The sequence below is a fragment of the Anticarsia gemmatalis genome, chromosome 15 (genome assembly GCF_050436995.1).
Source record: "Anticarsia gemmatalis isolate Benzon Research Colony breed Stoneville strain chromosome 15, ilAntGemm2 primary, whole genome shotgun sequence".
Taxonomy (NCBI): domain Eukaryota; kingdom Metazoa; phylum Arthropoda; class Insecta; order Lepidoptera; family Erebidae; genus Anticarsia; species Anticarsia gemmatalis.
Window position 1 is genome coordinate 2,699,213 of NC_134759.1, and position 19,845 is coordinate 2,719,057.

At 36.2% G+C, this 19,845-nt stretch overlaps 3 protein-coding genes across 7 annotated transcripts in view; 2 read left to right on the forward strand and 1 right to left on the reverse strand.

Moving 5' to 3' along the window:
• LOC142979045 (spermine oxidase-like) overlaps window positions 1-4,174 on the forward strand; it is a 53,084-nt gene extending 48,910 nt beyond the window's left edge. For all 5 annotated transcript variants that reach the window (XM_076123806.1, XM_076123803.1, XM_076123804.1 and 2 more), the window contains 3 exons: window positions 363-553; window positions 1,484-1,858; window positions 3,506-4,174. In XM_076123806.1, the coding sequence (XP_075979921.1) occupies window positions 363-553; window positions 1,484-1,858; window positions 3,506-3,755 (816 nt within the window). In that variant the 3' untranslated portion in view covers window positions 3,756-4,174. The remainder of the gene's footprint in view (window positions 1-362; window positions 554-1,483; window positions 1,859-3,505) is intronic.
• Window positions 4,175-4,296: 122 nt separating this feature from the next.
• Window positions 4,297-8,882, reverse strand: Hinfp (Histone H4 transcription factor). The gene is made up of 7 exons (XM_076123809.1): window positions 8,513-8,882; window positions 8,208-8,352; window positions 7,513-7,754; window positions 7,168-7,371; window positions 6,860-7,080; window positions 5,753-6,013; window positions 4,297-5,359 (listed from the first exon to the last, which is right to left on the reverse strand). The coding sequence occupies exons 1-7, from the start codon at window positions 8,750-8,752 to the stop codon at window positions 5,038-5,040; spliced, it is 1,635 nt and encodes a 544-aa protein (XP_075979924.1). The 5' UTR covers window positions 8,753-8,882; the 3' UTR covers window positions 4,297-5,037.
• A 531-nt stretch (window positions 8,883-9,413) lies between these two features.
• Prps (phosphoribosyl pyrophosphate synthetase) lies at window positions 9,414-12,081 on the forward strand. The gene has a single exon (XM_076123250.1). The coding sequence runs from the start codon at window positions 9,626-9,628 to the stop codon at window positions 10,652-10,654; it is 1,029 nt and encodes a 342-aa protein (XP_075979365.1). The 5' UTR covers window positions 9,414-9,625; the 3' UTR covers window positions 10,655-12,081.
• The last annotated feature ends 7,764 nt before the right edge of the window (window positions 12,082-19,845 follow it).

Here is a 19,845-nt window from a genome sequence, read left to right on the forward strand (position 1 = left end):
GAATCAACTAAATTCGTGACTAATTTTCTACACGATCATCTGTACTGTTGGCGGTTCAGTTTAGTTCAAAATATGAAAAAAGAACCAAGGCATATGAAAATCCACGTACTTACGTAAAGATCAGGATAAACAGACTGAATTGTCATTTACTGCGATTCCCGTAAAAAATCGAGTAGGTAGGTATGAGAGCAGCTGCTTCTTTATTAACAAGGAATACAGGCAGAGCTATACGACCAAATCGATATTTGAAACTCCAAAATAAATTAAAAATGTACGACGATTAATTCAAAATAACACACAAAATAAATCTATCACAAAATTCATACACACGAAGCATGATAACTTTTGTGTTTTTCTTCCAGAACAAATACCCAGACCCCAGCAAAGAGGTTCCCCTACAGATTCTTCTAAACAAAGAGGTTGAGAACATCAGATGGGGGTCTAACCAGCGCGGTTTAGACAACCCACTGGTTCAGGTCACGTGTAAAGATGGCAGTCTGTACGCAGCCAAGAGCGTTATTGTCACTGTGTCCGTTGGAGTTTTGAAAGAAAGGTAAGGAGCACAACATTTGTAATTAGGTTGATACCTTAATTAATTCTGGCCGATATTCAGCCACGGCGGCAAGATTCCTTGAAACTAATGAACTTTGAATTTGATTATATGACACGGGAATCAGTGACTTCATGTAAAATACTGGTATCCAGTGAGACTGGGAAGCCGACTCCAACGTAGTTGGAAGAAAGACTAGGCTGATATACGGAATTTTGCTTGAAGTTTTGGCACTAGTTACAAAGCCGCACATGTTTGAAGTTATGCGCAGTAGATTGCGTTGCTAACCTCTTTTATAGAAAGGATAAAGCAAAAACTATTTAACTTAGTTTACTTGTAATTAATACAAACATTTATTTCATTTAGATAAGTTCGCATAGCCGGAGAAGACGTAGGTAGGTCCAAATTTTTTTGAAAGGCAACTAAACCTGTGTCTAAACCCAGGCATAACGAAGTCTGAGAGCCAAATAGACAATATTTTATTTAAGCACGACTATTAGTTTTAGACCTAAACTTAGTCAGTTTCAGTACCGTGTTTGAAACAACTTTATGACCAGTAAACTAGCTCCTAGTTAGAACTAAATGGAGTGCTAAACTATTTCTGTATTCTGTTTTATGAACGTTAAATATTATGGACAAGTTATAGGCGGCTAAAGCGCTAAACTGATTTTCATGAAATTTTGCATGGAGATGAGTTTGAGCGCTGTAAGGTAAATATAGGCGCCATAGTAAAAATAAGTCACTCGAATCGGCTAGTAGATATTACAAAACCGAATTTAACTTACCTATATTGCAAAAAAGGTCTTTTAAGTTACATGTTTCATAATAATTTTATAAAACACGATGCAGTGTAATTTTCGTGTCCTCCAAATATAGCCAAAATGCAACCGAAATTGTGCTACATAAATAAAAAATATTATTATTCAATTCCAGACACGCCCAACTTTTCAACCCTCCACTACCAGCCGAAAAAGTAAACACTATACGGAACCTGCAAATGTGTGTGTTAGACAAAATATACATTGAATTTGAAAACACCTGGTGGCCGAAAACTCCAGCAAACTTCACAATACTATGGCAGGAAGAAGATAAAGCCAAGTTTACACCAGAAGAGAAATGGATTACGGAAATTTACGGTCTTCTGTCAGTGGATTATCAGCCTAATGTGTTATTGGCTTGGGTGTATGGAAAAGGGGCTGAAATGATGGAGAGAGTGACCTTGGAAGGTGTGCAAGCGGGAGTACAGAAATTAATTGATGTTGTGCTGAAGAAACAGTTTGATGTAGCACCGATTAAGAAGATTATCAGGTTAGTAGTTTTATTATAGCTGATAGTTTTAAGAAAGAGAATTTGAGGTTTTTATTACGGTCAGATTACGAACATTACAAATGGTCTGGTTTAGGATTGATTAGTAACTAAACAATGTATGTTATTTACATCAAAATAGACATCACTATCACTACATAGTATAAAACAAAGTCGCCCATTTTGTCTGTAGTCCCTTCGTATGCATAAAACTTTAAAACTACGCAACGGATTTTGATGCGGTTTTCACTAATAGAAAGAGTATTTTCTCCGACAGGTTTTTATATATAATTGAAATACATTGAAACTATATTAGCTGAGTTATAGCGATTTATGTCCAAGAAGTCAGAAAAAAAATCTAATTGAAGATTGCATTTGTGCGTGCGCCGCTTATACCGTTGGATACAAGTAAGAACAATGTATAGCAAAAACATTGGTCTTTATTAGTTCTACAAAAAAGTCCGCGATGACATATATCCAGCTTTTTTATTTAAGTCACAAAAACTACTTTTCTGTATTAAAAAAACATTTAATTCGTTGGGTCATGTTTAACTGGTGATATAACCAATAATACATATATCCTTATCAAAATAAGTAAGTTCATCATCACGAGCATTTAATTTAGATTATTTTTGCAGTTTACAGTGTGTTATTTAGACATATAGTTTAGGAGATATCACGATATTAGTATTGCGGCACGGTACGGGCCGGCCGCGGCGGCGGGGGCAGCGTCCCTATAAATAGCGCGTCGGCGGCAGCGGCTCCCCATTGTAATAAAATGTAGAATGTAAATAATTTAAAAAGTAAACAAGAAAATAATAGTTAGATGTATATAACAAAAGTAGGTAAGTACATAAAAAAAAACAAAAAAATATAAAAAAACGGTACATAAAAAATTAATAATATTAAAAAGTAGGTACTACGACTTTGATCTATACATATAAGACAAAAAAAAATCTGTACATTACTTAAATATTTTTTCCAAAAACTGATAGGGGGGGCGATCAAAGAAGAGTCACAGAAACCAAAAAACATTTTAATATTTTAAACGCGGTTAAGGGAAAGAGAAGTTATTGTGAATTGAAAATTAGTATCCAATATGTGTTGGTGCGTTGACTGTATTTGTCGAAGTAGCGGGATACATGCAAACGAAGTTGCGCGGGTCAGCTAGTATTTAGATAAATCATTATTAGCCGAGAGGTATAAGCTGACACCTCCCACTTAAGTGGTCGCAGGTTCGAACCCGAGGCAACACACCAATGACTTTTCGAAGTTATGTGTGTATTAGAAATAATTATCATATGCTCCAGCGGTGAAGAAAAACATCGTGAGGAAACCTTGCATGCCTAAAATTTGTTCAATACACTTATTGAGGACATGCAAAGTCCCCAACCCGCACTTGGCCAGCGTGGTGGACTCAAGACCTAGCCCCTTCCTCATTACGGGAGGAGACCCTTGCCCAGCAGTGGGACATAAATGGGTTAAATTTAAATTAAATTTAAAATATTAGTATGGATTAACAGGGCCTGAAAGCATCGAGTCTTACTGTTATTTGAATGTCGCGTTACATGCAATTTTACAAATACACATTTCACGAACATAAAGCTTAACTAAACCTTAATATAAACAACATTATTGCCCTTCTTTCAGATCACAATGGGCATCGAATCCCCTGACCCGAGGTGCCTACGCTCACCGAACAGTTGCCTTAGAACAAAACGGCGGAAGCGCCACAACGCTTTCGGAACCTTTATACCACAGTTCCCGTTTCCCCTTAGTCTGTTTTGCTGGTGAGGCGACTTCTCATCATCAGCATACAGCCGTCCATGGCGCTGTGGAGTCAGGCTTTAGGGAAGCTGAAAGATTGATCGAGAGTTTCAAACGATTGGAGATCAAATAGGAATGAGACTGATTTTGAACCTTATGTATGTGTAAACAAAGTCTAATGCTTGCTGCTGACATATTCGGTTGGGTGTTAATCGGCCTAGCCAGGCGGAAAAACAAATATTGGGTCGGGGAGAAAGTCCTTTCGCATTATAGTATGTATGAATTTGTAATAAAATCTTTTCTCTTCACAAAAAAGCTCGATATTTGGGTACCTCACGAGCTCACTGAAAGAAACCTAATGAACCGGGTACTCATTTTGATTCTTGAAGCCAAAGACATTTTATTACCATTTCATACATACTATAATGCGAAAAGACTTTACCCCAAGCCAAGTAAGTCGAGTCGGTTTTCTCATTTGATAAAAATAATCGAAAAGAACGTGCCGAACTGAATATGTGTGTAGCAAGCCTAAAATGCAATAACGGTTGTATAATAATGGACACTTACATATTTTTGATGTTAATTTTTAAGAATGTTTTCATTACTATTACGTGAAACATGTTATTTTTTTAATAAAAATAAAAGATTATTTCAATCTGTTTTATTTTAGTAAGGCCAGTATTTCGTATAACAATAGTTAACAAACTATTCTATAACCATGATATACTAACGTAACAATAGATTCTAATAAAAAAATATATGTTAACATTATTTTCTACACCGTTTTCTGATTACGTTTTTGTTGCAGTGTGAGACAAAAAGTAATAGTTTAGTCACAATTCCAATTCCAAACTTAACCGGATATGCGCAAAGCACTGGATCAAGCGCATACAAAAAAAAAGAAAGAATATAATTTGTATTACACCTTAAACAATCTAAAAACTATTCCTAAAAATAATCTTAACGTAGGTATCACATTACTATTTAAAGAAATACTTTCACTTACTTACTTACTTACTTACTAAAAAATAAATGGGTAAAAATGAAAAATAAAGCTTAGAGTTGCCATGATAGAAAACAACAGAAAATAAATTGTTTCGCATTGATGTTAACATTTCACATGTTTATCGAGAGATTCATTCAATGATTTGGTAAACGATAAATATAGATTTTTGTCCATATTACATCGATCCTACGATTACGTTATACGCCAAAAAATAGCCTTTTTAACATAATAGGATACGGGAATTAACGTGAAAAGTGTGAACACGCATTTTACTTTGAAACACGTAATGTTTCGGCGCAGGTTGCACTCGCCGTGGTCAGCCGGTGGCGTTGTCGCCTACGACCACAGCGAGTGCAACCTGCGCCTATTCCAACCATATTATTATACGCGAAGGTTTTAAATATTTTTTTTATGTATAAACAAACTCAGACTTAATAACTTCAGAGCTGATAATATTCCCTTTATCATCAACATCACACATCGTTATTTCAACTTTCTTGTCCTCATCTTCAGCATCCATACTACTGTCTTCTTCCTCTTTAGGGTTCTTTAGAGTAATTTCAAAGCCTCTCGGAGTATTTTTCGTGGGTTCCGCGATTTGTTTCAATTTGAACTCGTAGTTTGAGAGCAATTTTGTAGGGCCGGTGAACCCATCGACTATCGTTGACACTTCTAAAGATTCGAAGCGAGTGGTCGTGAGACGGTACATGCCGTCTTCGCATAGCTGATATCTGTAATAAATATGTTAAGTTAGTAAAATAAACAATTAGTATTACGACTTTTACGTGTCATCTCCTAAAAACTCCTTTGAAACTGGCATTTAAGTAATTTCATGATAAAATACTAACCCATAGAAAACACTAAAAGTCTGTTAATTCAAGAACCATTGGACTAACCTGATAATATATTTTAATGTTAAGAAAATATTAATGTCATATTTTTTTTTTTAGCGTAATATTTTCATTCGTATTTCCACAATGTGAACAAAGTTATTTCTAAATTAATCAAGAGGTTTTTCATACATAACTGACCCCACACATACTCAAAATGCTTTAACACACACACAAAATGATTTCTTGCTGGAAGTCAGAACAAGGAATGCTTTTGTGGAATGGTTTACTTACCTAAATCGACTATGTCCAAATGACCATTGTGCACCATGCACTTTGACCAAATGCGTTGTCAGTCTGGTTCCTCTAGAGAACACTTTAGTATTCTTCTCACACATATGACAGGCGTACTTCTTAACTGATTTCTGCTTCTTTGGCTTCGATTCCAAGTCTGAATTATCATCATCCGTGTCTTTGTCACTCAAGTCTTGATTTCTCTTTTTCTTTTTGTTGTGTGTAAGTATGTGTTTGCGGAGGTCCCATTTTGTTACCGCTCTGAAATAAGTTAATATACTGGTTATTTTAGGGTTGTATAAAAGTAAAGTTGACTATTATTACAGGTGTCTGATCTGTCTAGATATTATAGTAATCATCACTATTGAAAAGTAAAGAAATAAAACCTAGGTGCTGCCAATTTGGATGTGTGCTGGAATATTGCTATAAAAGCAACATGAGCCGACGTTTGCGAGTAGTACCATTGTCGAGGTGCACTTGGTCAGGAGGCTGCTCTCAGCGCAACGACAAGAGCGGCTCAGCGGCACCGTGCTTGTTCGTAACGAGACCCCTTTAGTCACAAATTGACTGGTCAACGAGCGCGGCGGGCGACGTGGCCGTCAGGTCGCACAGTCCATACTCACTTGTAGACACAGTGCGGGCAGGCGTGCGGGCGCGCGTGCTCGCCGGCCAGGTGGCGGTAGCGCACGTGGTGGGCGAGCGCGGCGGGCGACGTGGCCGTCAGGTCGCACAGTCCATACTCACTTGTAGACACAGTGCGGGCAGGCGTGCGGGCGCGCGTGCTCGCCGGCCAGGTGGCGGTAGCGCACGTGGTGGGCGAGCGCGGCGGGCGACGTGGCCGTCAGGTCGCACAGTCCATACTCACTTGTAGACACAGTGCGGGCAGGCGTGCGGGCGCGCGTGCTCGCCGGCCAGGTGGCGGTAGCGCACGTGGTGGGCGAGCGCGGCGGGCGACGTGGCCGTCAGGTCGCACAGTCCATACTCACTTGTAGACACAGTGCGGGCAGGCGTGCGGGCGCGCGTGCTCGCCGGCCAGGTGGCGGTAGCGCACGTGGTGGGCGAGCGCGGCGGGCGACGTGGCCGTCAGGTCGCACAGTCCATACTCACTTGTAGACACAGTGCGGGCAGGCGTGCGGGCGCGCGTGCTCGCCGGCCAGGTGGCGGTAGCGCACGTGGTGGGCGAGCGCGGCGGGCGACGTGGCCGTCAGGTCGCACAGCGCACACGCCACGGTGGACACGTGCTGGCGCGTGTGCTCGCTCAGCAGGTACTCCGTGGCGCAGCGGATCCCGCACAGCTCGCACGCGAACGGGGAGTTCGGATTTACATTCTGAAATACACACAACAATGCTAGAATTTGCAGTCCAAATGCCATTTACCCACAACAGTATCCTTCAACTATAATATCAGAACATACCTGTCTCCTCAAATGATCACAAAGCTTCCGATTATTAGCAAAGTGCTGTCCACAATGGTAGCAAGCGATTAGTCGTTCTCCAGTGTGAGACCTGACATGGACTACCAACATTACTTTCTTAGGAAACACTGCACCACAACCTGCCCAAGAACAGAGGTAGGTTTCAGAGTAATTAGTATGGAGTTTGACATGGTCTAGAAACATCTGAAAAGAGAAACAGTACACAATAAATATACTTTATTTACTTACAAATTGGTGCCTAATCAGCCATTAAACAAAATTCATTCTCATTTTAAGTGAGACTGTAAAACACTAAATGACAAAATGTTAGAAATATAAAATTACCTGCATAGAATTATATTTCTCCTCACAGCCAACCCACATACAACAATAATCGCTGTACTGAATTGGCACTTGGTTGCGTTTAGTTGAGTCTTTCTTGCACCTAGCCAATTTTAATGTAGCTCTGCCATTAAATCCGATAGCAAGCAACTTGCCATGGTATGCGTGGTAGTTCATGTGACGTATCATCTCATTGAAATCTGCTGTTTTGTGCCCGCAAGTGTCCCAGAGGCAGACATATTGAACTGTAATGTTAATGAGAGTAAGAGATTTATAAAAGATGAGCAACTTTATCAGTGCAGGCATAAAGATTTGCTTGGGATACGGCATGCGGTATATTGAATTAGGAGTTACTCTTCTGCTACTCATAAAGGTCTTGTTTGTCTGAATGCCTGTACCACAGTACAATATACAGTAGGATTCCCAAGGATAATTAACAGGTAAACTGCAGATGTTATGTACATATATGTATGTCAACCAAATCACTTTTACAGAATCTGATTTGAAAATAAAACATTGTAGAACTTGCAATGCCTGATAAATGCTACTAAGTTTGTCACCACCCTAGACTATTTTGGATGCTTAATTTAGTAAGCAATAAATGATTTGAATATGAATTTAAACATGTTGTGCCAACCTCCATTGATGTGGGATAAGTTGAAGAAAATGAGTATTATGTTGATTAATTGCTAACTTACCCCCAGTCTCAATTTCAATAACATGAGCATCAGAAGAGTGTTTTCGTACATGGTCTTGATACTTTAAATAGTTATCAAAGAAACTCTTGCATGACTGCCACTCGCATTCCAAGTTCAAGTCCTCTACTCGCAACTTATGTAATGACTGAAAACAATATATAAAATCAAAACTGAAACTTGAGAGACCAAATATTATAAGTTTTATTTATTAATAATATACCTAGTAGGAAAGACAGGATTCACTGTAATGGCTTACAAGCTATTGCCAACAGAATAAGAGCAGCTTAATATGCTTCGAAACTTACTACAGCTTTAGGTTCAATTGAAGGAGTTTCGTCAACCCCAGTCGGCACGGTAGCTTCGTCTTCTGCCGCCGCCAGTAAAAAGTTCTTTCTAGCTGCATTAGTTTGAATTATAAACTGTATGTCATTTTTATTCTGCAACGATAATTTCGTCGGCTCCTCACTGTTTTGTTTCTGTATCCAGTCCACACATCGAAGTATCTTATGTTTGGCAACATCTTTCTTTAACACTGCTTCGCTCATTTAGGACACTGTAAGACTCGAAGCAAATAGAACAAACTTGAATACAGACTTAGTAAAAATGCGCTAAAAGTCAGAGTATGTAATTACTCGTAGCGTTTTATTGAATTCGGTTGCAACAGGCGGGCTTTATTTTGATAATGTCACATTGACGTTTGAGTGTTGACATAAATATAAACCACAGCGTATAAAACAACTGCGCGTAGTGTTGGATACGAAATAACAATTCTTTCAGTATATATTTACCAAATTAAGAATATACCTCCCTAGCTCATTTCCCAATCTTTTTTTAAGGATCCTGAGATACTAACGATAATCTTAAAATGTAGAACATTTTTAATTGACTCAGACTCAGAGTGTTTATAACCGGAAGTGTCTATTCTTTACAAAATAAAAACTTGTTTCGTTTTTTTATTCTCTGGGCTTGCTAGTTTTATAAAATTGAATATTGCCATATGAAACATTTTCAGGATTCTCATTTTTTTAGGAGGATATAATAAGAAAAATAATAAGATAGGTTCAATTCGAAAGATATAATCACTATAAAAATGCTAAATACCAAATAATATCTAAATTTATAGTAATAACCATCTACATTTTGAACTTATAGCCAACAAACACTTCAGCAGCGCTCTGTTCTTGACATTCTTGACAGGTCAAATCAATTTTTGTAACAAAAAAAAACGTGCGATTGGAGACGAGGCGAACGCGTGAAGAGTGGTCAAGTGCGGTGCGTATTTACGGCACGGCGCGGCTGTCCCCACGTTGCCGCTTGTGTCTCTTATCAATAATTAGACACACATAAATAGTTCATCTTGTTATTCTCGTCGCATATATCGCGGGTGACGGTCGAGAGGTCGTTGTGGTGCTGTGCTGATGAAATCAACCGTAATTCTAGAAGAAGTAGTAAATAAATTAGATCACGTCTCCTTACCACTAACCACCAGAATGCCGAACATCAAAGTGTTTAGCGGGAGCTCCCACCCCGACCTAGCCCAAAAGATCGTCGATCGTCTGGGCATCGATCTAGGAAAAGTTGTAACCAAGAAGTTTAGCAACATGGAAACATGCGTGGAAATAGGTGAATCTGTGCGTGGCGAGGATGTTTACATTGTGCAGAGTGGCAGCGGTGAAATAAACGACAATCTGATGGAGCTTCTAATTATGATTAACGCGTGTAAGATTGCATCGGCATCTCGAGTGACAGCAGTCATCCCGTGCTTCCCATACGCTCGACAAGACAAAAAAGACAAGAGCAGAGCGCCGATCACGGCCAAACTCGTCGCCAACATCCTGTCTGTCTCTGGCGCCGACCATATCATCACAATGGATCTCCATGCGTCTCAAATCCAAGGATTTTTCGACATTCCTGTGGATAACCTCTTTGCTGAACCGGCTGTGCTGAAATGGATAAAGGAGAACATTCCCGACTGGAAAACGAGTATTGTGGTCTCACCTGATGCTGGAGGAGCCAAGAGGGTCACATCTATTGCTGATCGTCTGAATGTTGAGTTTGCTTTGATTCACAAAGAGAGAAAAAAGGCTAATGAAGTTGCCTCCATGGTACTAGTTGGTGATGTAAAAGACAGAACAGCCATCCTGGTAGATGATATGGCTGATACTTGTGGAACAATTTGTCATGCTGCAGAGAAACTGATTGAAGCTGGAGCCATCAAAGTGTATGCTATACTCACACATGGTATCTTCTCAGGGCCTGCGATCTCAAGGATCAACAATGCATGTTTAGAAGCTGTTGTTGTCACAAACACAATACCCCAAGAGAGGCACATGCAAGATTGCCCTAAAATCCAGTGTATTGATGTGTCTATGATGCTCGCAGAAGCTGTGCGACGTACACACAATGGCGAATCTGTTTCCTACCTATTTTCTAATGTTCCATATTAGTATAATTTTCATTATTTTTACATGATATTTTACTTTTAATATAGGTGAGTGTTATGATTTGTATCATAAGATTACGAAGGCATGTTAATTGTAACATTAAATGCTATAATAGCTTCAGTAAATCTTAGTGTTACATTTATTTGTTATGAAATGCATATTAGTTGATGTTGAGCTATGAAAGTGGAGGAAGAAATTAATTATATTGGAGCCTTGTTCTTTACCCTCACTTATGGGGTGTAAACATAACCAAGTAAGTAATAAACTGTTATTAAGATAATAAGACATATTATTTAAAGATAATCATCCTATTCATGCTAAAATATGTAAGGTTTTTACAACAATAAAATCCAAGGACATGTACAAAAAGATTGAACATATTTTTTTGTATACCCTCACTTAGAAGTGAAATAAAGTCAATTTTTTACCGTAGCAACAGATAGTGCTCACTGTATTGGTAAAGTTTTGCAGTTTTTTTTTCTAGTTATTCAACATTTTGTGGTTAAACATTTCATTCCATTTAACCTATCAAGTTGAATATTAGGTCTGCATTTACATTTTAGCTATAAACTCCAACAATTATTCTCTGTGAACCTCACCAAAACATTTTTATTAGAAAATGATTTATTAGATTAAAATAAAAGACATTTTTAGTTATTAAACTTATGTCTATCTATGTATTTTTATATGCAGCAGGAATATCTAGCTAAAATATTTATGTTGGGTAGTGAATTTGAATGAATTTTTGGGATGAAATGGCATACAGTTGCAAATTCATCTAATAAATAATTTAACTGGTCAGAATTATCATGTTATCAAGTAAAAATGACCAAGTTATCTAACATGTAATTATGATGTCTCAAAAAATTATCATCATTGTGATAACTAAGGAAATGTTCAAACAATAGTTAGCATTTCACCAACTGTGATAATTGTTTACAGTTTAGTATTGAACTTACCCAACACCTGTGAATTATAACCTCTAAGCTAAAGGTTTTATAATGTGTATATCAGCAGAAATGTACAAAATCATTGATATTTACTTGAAAACAGCCTGCTGCATATTATTTTAATCTTTTGTTTTTTTATCAGCTAGATTTAAGTTGTTTGTGTTACAACTATGTAGCAATAAAAATGTATTAAGTTTTTCTTTTTTGCAATAACTCCACTGAAATTCAAATAAACTGATGAATTCAATCATTGTTAACAAAATTAGAAATTGTTGTAATCATGTATGATACTGGCTAATCATTATCTCTCAAAAGCCGTGTAATCAAAGGCTACTGTTATAATTGGCAAGAAATTTAAATTTCGAAGTATAGTGATGTATAAAATGCCTCATATTGTATATTTTTTTCTAAATTTATATAAAAGTTATGTATATTTGGTTCTAATACCTACGATTAAGATAATAAAAAGGATTTGACTAATTGATTTTTTTTATTTGACTGAATTATAAATCATGAAATTGAACTTTAATGACCCAATGAAACATTGAGATTTAACCTTGGAATGCCGTGATGTTACTGTGGGCCTGAGTTTAAAATAAACTCAGTCTATGAATGAAAAAAAAAAGTTACGTCACAGGTGCGTCGTCTACGCCCCACTTAAGGACATTACACACTATACACTTCACTTCATTCTGTAATTTTCATTCATGCGCGAGTTACGTAATGAATATAGTTCTATTTCATTGATAAAATATCTTAGAAATACGTTAATTACAATATTATAGTTTACATTACGAAATTAAATGAGTAGTGGGTTTCATGTACCTAACTTAACTTTGCTACAGTATCACTCAGTTCGACTAAATATAATAATTTTACTACAATAATAATTGCCCAATGTCCATTTATTTCATGTTCTTTTATCTTTATTGTCACTTGTATGCGAACATGTTATGTCATGGCAGTCGTAACGTTATAATCTAACCAAATATAAGATTAGGACTGCTATGATTCAGCTTTCATCGTATGTTTTCAGACTGCGCGGTTGCAAAAAAAAAACATGGATTAATTAGGTGGTTGAACTACCTACTACATTATACACTTGTAACTACCGTTCTTTATGTCGCTCAGTCGAATAAAAAACTGATTAGGTAGTTTTCTTTGGTTTTTATTTTTTGATTACATTCTTGTCTAAACAATGTTGGTGAAAGTATGTGTCGCTGAAATCGGTCATAGTGAAAGGTTTCATTCATATCAGTGCAGCTGTTTATCAATCGAATGATAAAACTTTTCCTTCTCGAACCGCGTGGCTGATAAACGTCGCCTTACTAGCGTACTAGTAGTGCTTTGCTCTCCGTAGAAAAATGCCGGCAACTTGGCCTAGAACACTTCTTGAAAGCAACGACAGAATAACTGGACTTAGTAAGTTACCTGGAGTTTACTGGAGTTAGTTACCTGCTGACCAGATCAATGAGACTTTTCAACCAGACCTAAAATGAACATTAACATAATACTACATAATATTAAGCTATTTCGTTATGAGTGTATCGAGACCACAACACTTTGGTAAACTGCTGTGCATACCGTACCTAACCGTAACATTGGTTCTTTGTGCAAACCTAATGGGTTTATAGGGTTTTACTATTCAGGCATGCTTAGATTTCTGTTTCTTAATAATTTTATTTAAATTTACTGAGATTTTTTTTCACTTGAAATACCCAATAAAATACCACTGCTTTCCGTCACCCCCTAAGATCTCTTGTTATTCGACGCTAAAAATATATTTTTATTTAAAGTTACTTAGCAATAAAAAAATACTGTAAACCATCGTAAGATTACGAGTAACGTGCTGTAGGTACCGTTTTAAATGATAACCCCAATTGATACAATGAACGGAAAATGCCTATCTGAGACATTATACTTTGTTCAAGTGCCTATTGTAAGCAGGACAAAAGAGGTTTGGGGTTTAGACATGTGCCAAAGTTTATCTCGGACGGTGCCCTGTCTTCGCAAATATTTTTGGGGCTTATAACTCTTTCTTTTCATGGTTTAATGATGGTCAAGTCCAGCTTGGAGGCGTTTGATAGAGTATAATATTTAACCAACACTTTGTATTAAATTTCTGAGCTGAAAATCTGAATGATCCAGGATTGGCGCGAATCATACATATCTACTGTTGCAGAATAAATCGAAGATAAAAGCTCGTGCGTTTCTATAGGTCCAAAAAAATTGTCCCCGGTTTTTTTCTCTCCTAACTAAGACAAACTTTACTTTGTGTTATTCATACCTACCTAACGATGAGTTATGACCTTCTTACATCACAGTACAAGTGTATCAATATGAAAACTGACCCTAAGGTCACGGGCCAATGATGTAAATTGTTTGTCAGTGGGTGCGTCCACTTGATACACATCACATACATTATTATATTACATACAAACATGGGTAATATTCGATCTAGACATCTAAACCCTTGGTTTTATACGATACACAATTTCACCGACATTAAAATTAAATAATATTAATTCAAATGATCTAGATATGTCGTATCAAGTGAAGCTTGGGCATTTGAATCTGGCTGGAACTGGAAATGAATGAAATAAAAACTAGGGGGCATTTTTTTGGAGTAGGTATGTAGGGAATTTATAAAAAAAAAAGTATGGCAAAGGTTGTTACTTGTGAGGCAAAGTAGTAAATGAGGAAGTTGGCATATTTCCGTGAAAGTTTTGTTATTAGATTACATGACATTGAGAAATTATGCTTCCGTATTTTTTGAAGGTCTGTCGATAGAACATTGGTGTCCTGGCACAATCTGGCTCCATGCAATCATGGCATTTGAATTCAAGGTTAAAGTAGTTATGCATAGACAAAACAGAAGTTGCCGATTTGTTTTTCTATTCAAATGCCTTGCCTATTTGTAAACAAACTTGGCACAACTTTTTACGGAGAAAATACTCTTGAAAAATTATTAACTGTGAACAAAATTAATTTTAAGCGTTATATGACTGTTATTTTGTCTTTAAACGACATTTATTTAATGTCTGCTTTACATATTTGAAATGGCGATAAAAGAACTTAAAGATATTGGATCTAAATATGGAACGCAAGAAAAAAAAACTTATACGCTATCCGTATTGTTTGTCATTTGCAAAATACAATAGACTTTTATTGTGAAGTTATTAACCTTAATTGACTCCAATAACTTAAATATTGATAAACCGAAAGTCCAGAGTATCTTGGATGTTACATCACATAGATATAAAGCGTTTAAAATAAACCTGATAAAAATAATCGTGTTTGTAATCAGCCAGTCTATTAAGTGCTTATCACTGCTGTTTTGATTCTAGCACATTCGGAAGTAGACTGAAGTAGTTTATGGATTAGCGACGGCGGGAATCTCTGTTTGAGATCACTTATATGGTTGACGCTTATTAATTAAGTTTGACTCATGTTATAGAAATCCCTGACAAATAAAATATTAGGTTTAAAAAATTACTTATATAAAATGGAGCAAATGTACCTACCTACCTACCTAGTACAAAAGTACCTATCCTGAAAAAATATGGTAGGTAATGTGACGCGTTGCAAACCTATAACCAATATTAATTAACAGCAGTTAACATTCTTACGTACTTAATTAGACAGCCTCGTTGTGTTGAGTTTAATCTCACTCTCGCTAACTTTTTCTCAGTAAAATATTTTTTTATCAACTTCAGCCGATTTTAGAACTTAGATTTTGGCATCGTTTATCCGGATGACCGTAGAATGTACGGTACTAAAGCGGGACACATGGTAATTAGGGTAATCATAATACCCTTGGCTTATTACCACAGGCGGAACGTAAAACATAATAAATAGTTAAATAATTAATTCAACCCAATAATGTCCCGCTGCTGGGCAAGGGTCTCCTACAGTAATGAGGGAGGCGTAAAAACTCAAAACATCTTCATTGATAACTAAAATAACTTTACTATTTTTTAGTCCGTAATAGAAGGTGCGTAAAGACAAACAAAATTGCGGACTTGGCCTTGCCAATATGTCATAGGATCATATCCATTACATAGTTATTTATCACACGACAAACATGGCAATATTTACATGTTCTCACAAATTTGTGACGTCAATGATGTTACGATCATCTTCTAGATGTAGAAAATACTAAGAACTATAGAAAATATTATTTAAAAAAATTATGCATAATTTATATTAGACTACTTAGCTTTTACCCGCGTCTTCGTCCGCCACCTGAATTTTCCCATGGAAATGCGTCATTCTCCCGGGGTAAAAAGAAGCCTATATCCTTTCACGGGTATCAAAATATCTCCATTGCAAATTTCATGCAAATTGGTTCAGTAGTTTAGGCGTGATTGAGTAACAGACAGACAGACAGAGTTACTTTCGCATTTATAATATTAGTATGGATAGTATGGAAGTATGGATTACTCTTAACATAGACAGGAGATTGGTAGCTTGCCTGGTATGTGGTAATAGGCTGGGCCTCTATTAGGTACTTGCATCTCTGCCTACACTTTCGGGTAGGCATAATAGGAATGATATGTATGTACCTATTTATGTGTGTATTAATGTTTTAATACCTCGTAATGGTCATTACTATTCTCCTCATCAGATCTCTGTAGAAAAAAAGGCGATAAATACCTTCATACCGTACCGTATCTGACACAATGGATCGTTTGAACTTAGGTAGGTACCTACTTAAACCACAGATTACTAACATAATAATATAGTAGGTACAGAACAAGAATGTTAATTTTTACCCGTCTATGGCAATGCAAAAAGGAGACTTATGCTTACAATCTCTTTGAATCCTAAATAATTTCCTGATAAAGATGTATCGAAATTTTCACACCTTTGGCTATTTTATTTTGATACATTTTGTGACTGTGCTTATATATCCAGCACTGGTGACTTGTGACTAAAATATGGATATAACTTTATCAGAATGAGAAGACAAATGAACCTGTTATCTGACCAATAAAGACGATCTTTAAAAAAACCTTGACTCAGTAGGAAGGCCAGGATAATATCGATAACATGTTCCGATTAGATTCAACAAACGTTACGTACAAATAGGAACTTAGATTCACAACTATAGTACCTAACTTATTGTTTTATAACTTTACGTTGGTTGCATCCGTATTAAAAGAGTAAGTAAAAATGTAACACTCAAATATACAAATGTTTTACCATTGTTATTGTTTGTTCAATAGAATAAAGGTTAATTTTAAATTTGAATAGAAATGTTAATATGCTTGAATCAGGAATGGACCTGAAAACTCTGGATCACCGGTGGGATAAAGCTTTAGGATATTTTACTTTGGGAACACAGGGTCTCCAAATATTTGAATAAAAACAAACAATGAATGCGTATTCCTATAAGTATATAGCAACGATTTACACCGGCAAGCTTTTCGAATCTCTAACGATAATTGACACAGCCAATTGTTACACACATTCCTTTCTCTATGGGAACTTCAATGGGAAGATAGAGCGGTATTTAATTTATGAGCATATAGGTAAGTAGGTACCTACTTAGGTTAAAGTGAAGGTGACCGTCATTTTTTGTTGGCACACATGTAAAGGCTATTTTGTCAATAGCTGTTAAAATACTAGGAATATGGACTTTTTGTCTAGTTACTCTTAAAGCTTAAATTTAAAAACCTTACCTGGTCCAATCTTCTTTACGTATGTGTATGGACGGACTATCAAAAGTCCAATGGCATAGACAGTTTTTAGTAGGAACCGAGTAATTAAACTGGGTGTCAAATACAAACACATTTAGGTACCTACTCTCAATTTTTGGTGGTGGAATAATATAAAGCCTGACTAGGTAACTAAGTAAGTAAATAAATATACATCATACATTACTTAGGTAGGTATAGGTACCTACCTAATATTGAGATTTTATTATGGGAAGCAACATCTTTCTATAGTGTTTATAAAAACTAAAACATCTGTGAGAACGGCCTTGTTATCTAGACAGTGAAAAATACCTAGTATTAACTGTAAGATAACAAGCAATGAATCAGGTGATTAGATAGAAATATAAACAGAGTACAGTATTTCTTTATGCAGTGCGTGTATGACGTATTTTTACCTGATTTTCATTAAGTAAGTATTTTGTTAATTGAGCGAGTTAATGAGTAGGTTAGTAGGCCAAGGACTTTCAATCAGTCAAACCCCTATTACTTTTATAGAATTCTTATCAACAAATCGGCCCTTTACTTCGGGGCGACAACACACGTTTAAGTATGTACGATAACGACTACCCCATGATGAAAATTACATTAAGCAATAGGGCAGGCTCGTCTCTATAGAAAAAACTGTCTAAGATAGGTATAACTGAATAATATAATCAAATTATTATCATTCCCTACGGCCACTATCTGAAGATAATGTTATTGAGAATGACCAAATAAAGCAACATTCGATTGTCAAAGAATAACTTGACCGGCTTCACGTTTCTTTACAAAATTACGTAAATTAATTAGAAATAAAGGACGTTAGAAACTGGATCAAATATCGTATGACGGAGTTTCACTTAAAATGCTTACAACCTGTAAAAAGACCTTCGAATCGTAACAAGTCAGCACAATATTTATTCGTACGATAAGACCTACGTAATAAGCAAAAGTAATAAGAGATGTGACACGACAACGATCGAGTTTCTTGACGCAACTCGATACCCTCCCGACCTCTGAAACTCCCACCGAGCTAATAATAAGATAAATAAATTACAAATATGTTTGTGCAAAAATATTTGTCGTTAAATGAAAGTAAATACGTGTTTACTGTAATCGTAATCGTCTTAATTATGTTCTGTTGCAAATAAACTGTTGTTTTATGCATGGAAAAGTTAATCAAGCAAATAAAATAAACATTTTAGATAAGTTAGCTCAATTTGATGTTTGTATTGCATATGCGTGCGTGAGAGAAAGCATGTTATCGTGGTATTCTGAAAATTGTCTGTGGCTACTGATAAAAATGATCTTTTACTAGTTTATTCTGATATTTAATATTCATAGTAAATAAAATCTAATTTTAATGGTGAACAAACTATTTTTCTTCACGGCAAAACAGAGCGATTTGATAGTGGGTCACAGGATTTCTATCATCAATTTATTGGGGACCTTAGACCACAGAGAAGATTGATAGGAAGAATTTACTTTTAAGTTCTCAATAGGCTGGTTGTAACGTCATGTAGTTTTATAAAACAAGGATAAGAGGAAAATTATAAAGCCGGTCACTTTATGTAAATGTAGTTACATACTTATTTAGATATAGGTAGTTGGTACCTATACCCAAAAGGGAGTATGTAGTTGGTTGGTACCAGTATAAGGACCGGATGAAACGGCCTAACGGAGGGTTATCCTGTAGATAACAGTAGGTACTGGAAGTATTTAGGTTAACAGCCTTACCCACCTATAGGAAGCTTGAGGGTAGCATACAGCACCTAATCCCAGTATTAAAAAAATATATATCCGTTATATTATAATGCGAAGAATTACCTACTTAAACTTTATTATTATAATTTTCTAAGTTTTAAATAACGATATCAAATAGGTACCTAAAGTAAGTCATGGAAAAACAATATATCAAGTTCCGTGTCTCAGTAGGCTGTTTGTGCTAAAAAAGCTGCAGACGTGTCATTGACTTAATTTTTCCATCCGATCCGCCATATTGAATTTAAAACCGGTTAGTTACTAATCTGTTACTAGCCGAATAAAATGATAATAATATCGTTTGACCGAATTTTATTCAGTGTTTAGACTAGAAAAGATAAAATATAATGTTTCTGCAAATGTTTTCTATAAAATCAATTTATTAATAGCATTTTATCGCGATACTTTCATACGGGCCTAACTACAAGACACCTGTTAATGGCGGTCATTGACCCTTAATTGCACTTGTTTCCCTACCACTTCAAGAAAAGATAATAACAGTGGTGTTCTAATATAAATTTAAGTAGGTAGGTATATGTATATTTTTGTAATTTGGTCGTCTCAAGAACATTATGCAATGTTGAAAAAACTTATCCATCCTTGCCTCGCCTCTTTTATAACTGAAGGACTCAAGTTTTAATAAGTCCCACGTGACGTAAAATCTATTCTTTTTTAACTCACATATAAGTGAAACAAGTAAGGAGGAGAAACCAGAACCATTCAAACTAATTTATGATTTATTTTATGCCTATTAAAATCGTACCCCAACCAAATACTATTGGCG

Bases quoted from the DNA above. Each gene is read 5' to 3' on its own strand.
- Hinfp (XM_076123809.1), bottom strand. From the start codon at position 8,752: ATGAGCGAAGCAGTGTTAAAGAAAGATGTTGCCAAACATAAGATACTT. The intron at 8,353-8,512 runs GTAAGTTTCGAA...TATTGTTTTCAG, and splicing joins CAATTGAACCTAAAGCTGTA to TCATTACATAAGTTGCGAGT. The intron at 5,360-5,752 runs GTAAGTAAACCA...TATTTATTACAG, and splicing joins TTTGGACATAGTCGATTTAG to ATATCAGCTATGCGAAGACG.
- Prps (XM_076123250.1), top strand. From the start codon at position 9,626: ATGAAATCAACCGTAATTCTAGAAGAAGTAGTAAATAAATTAGATCAC.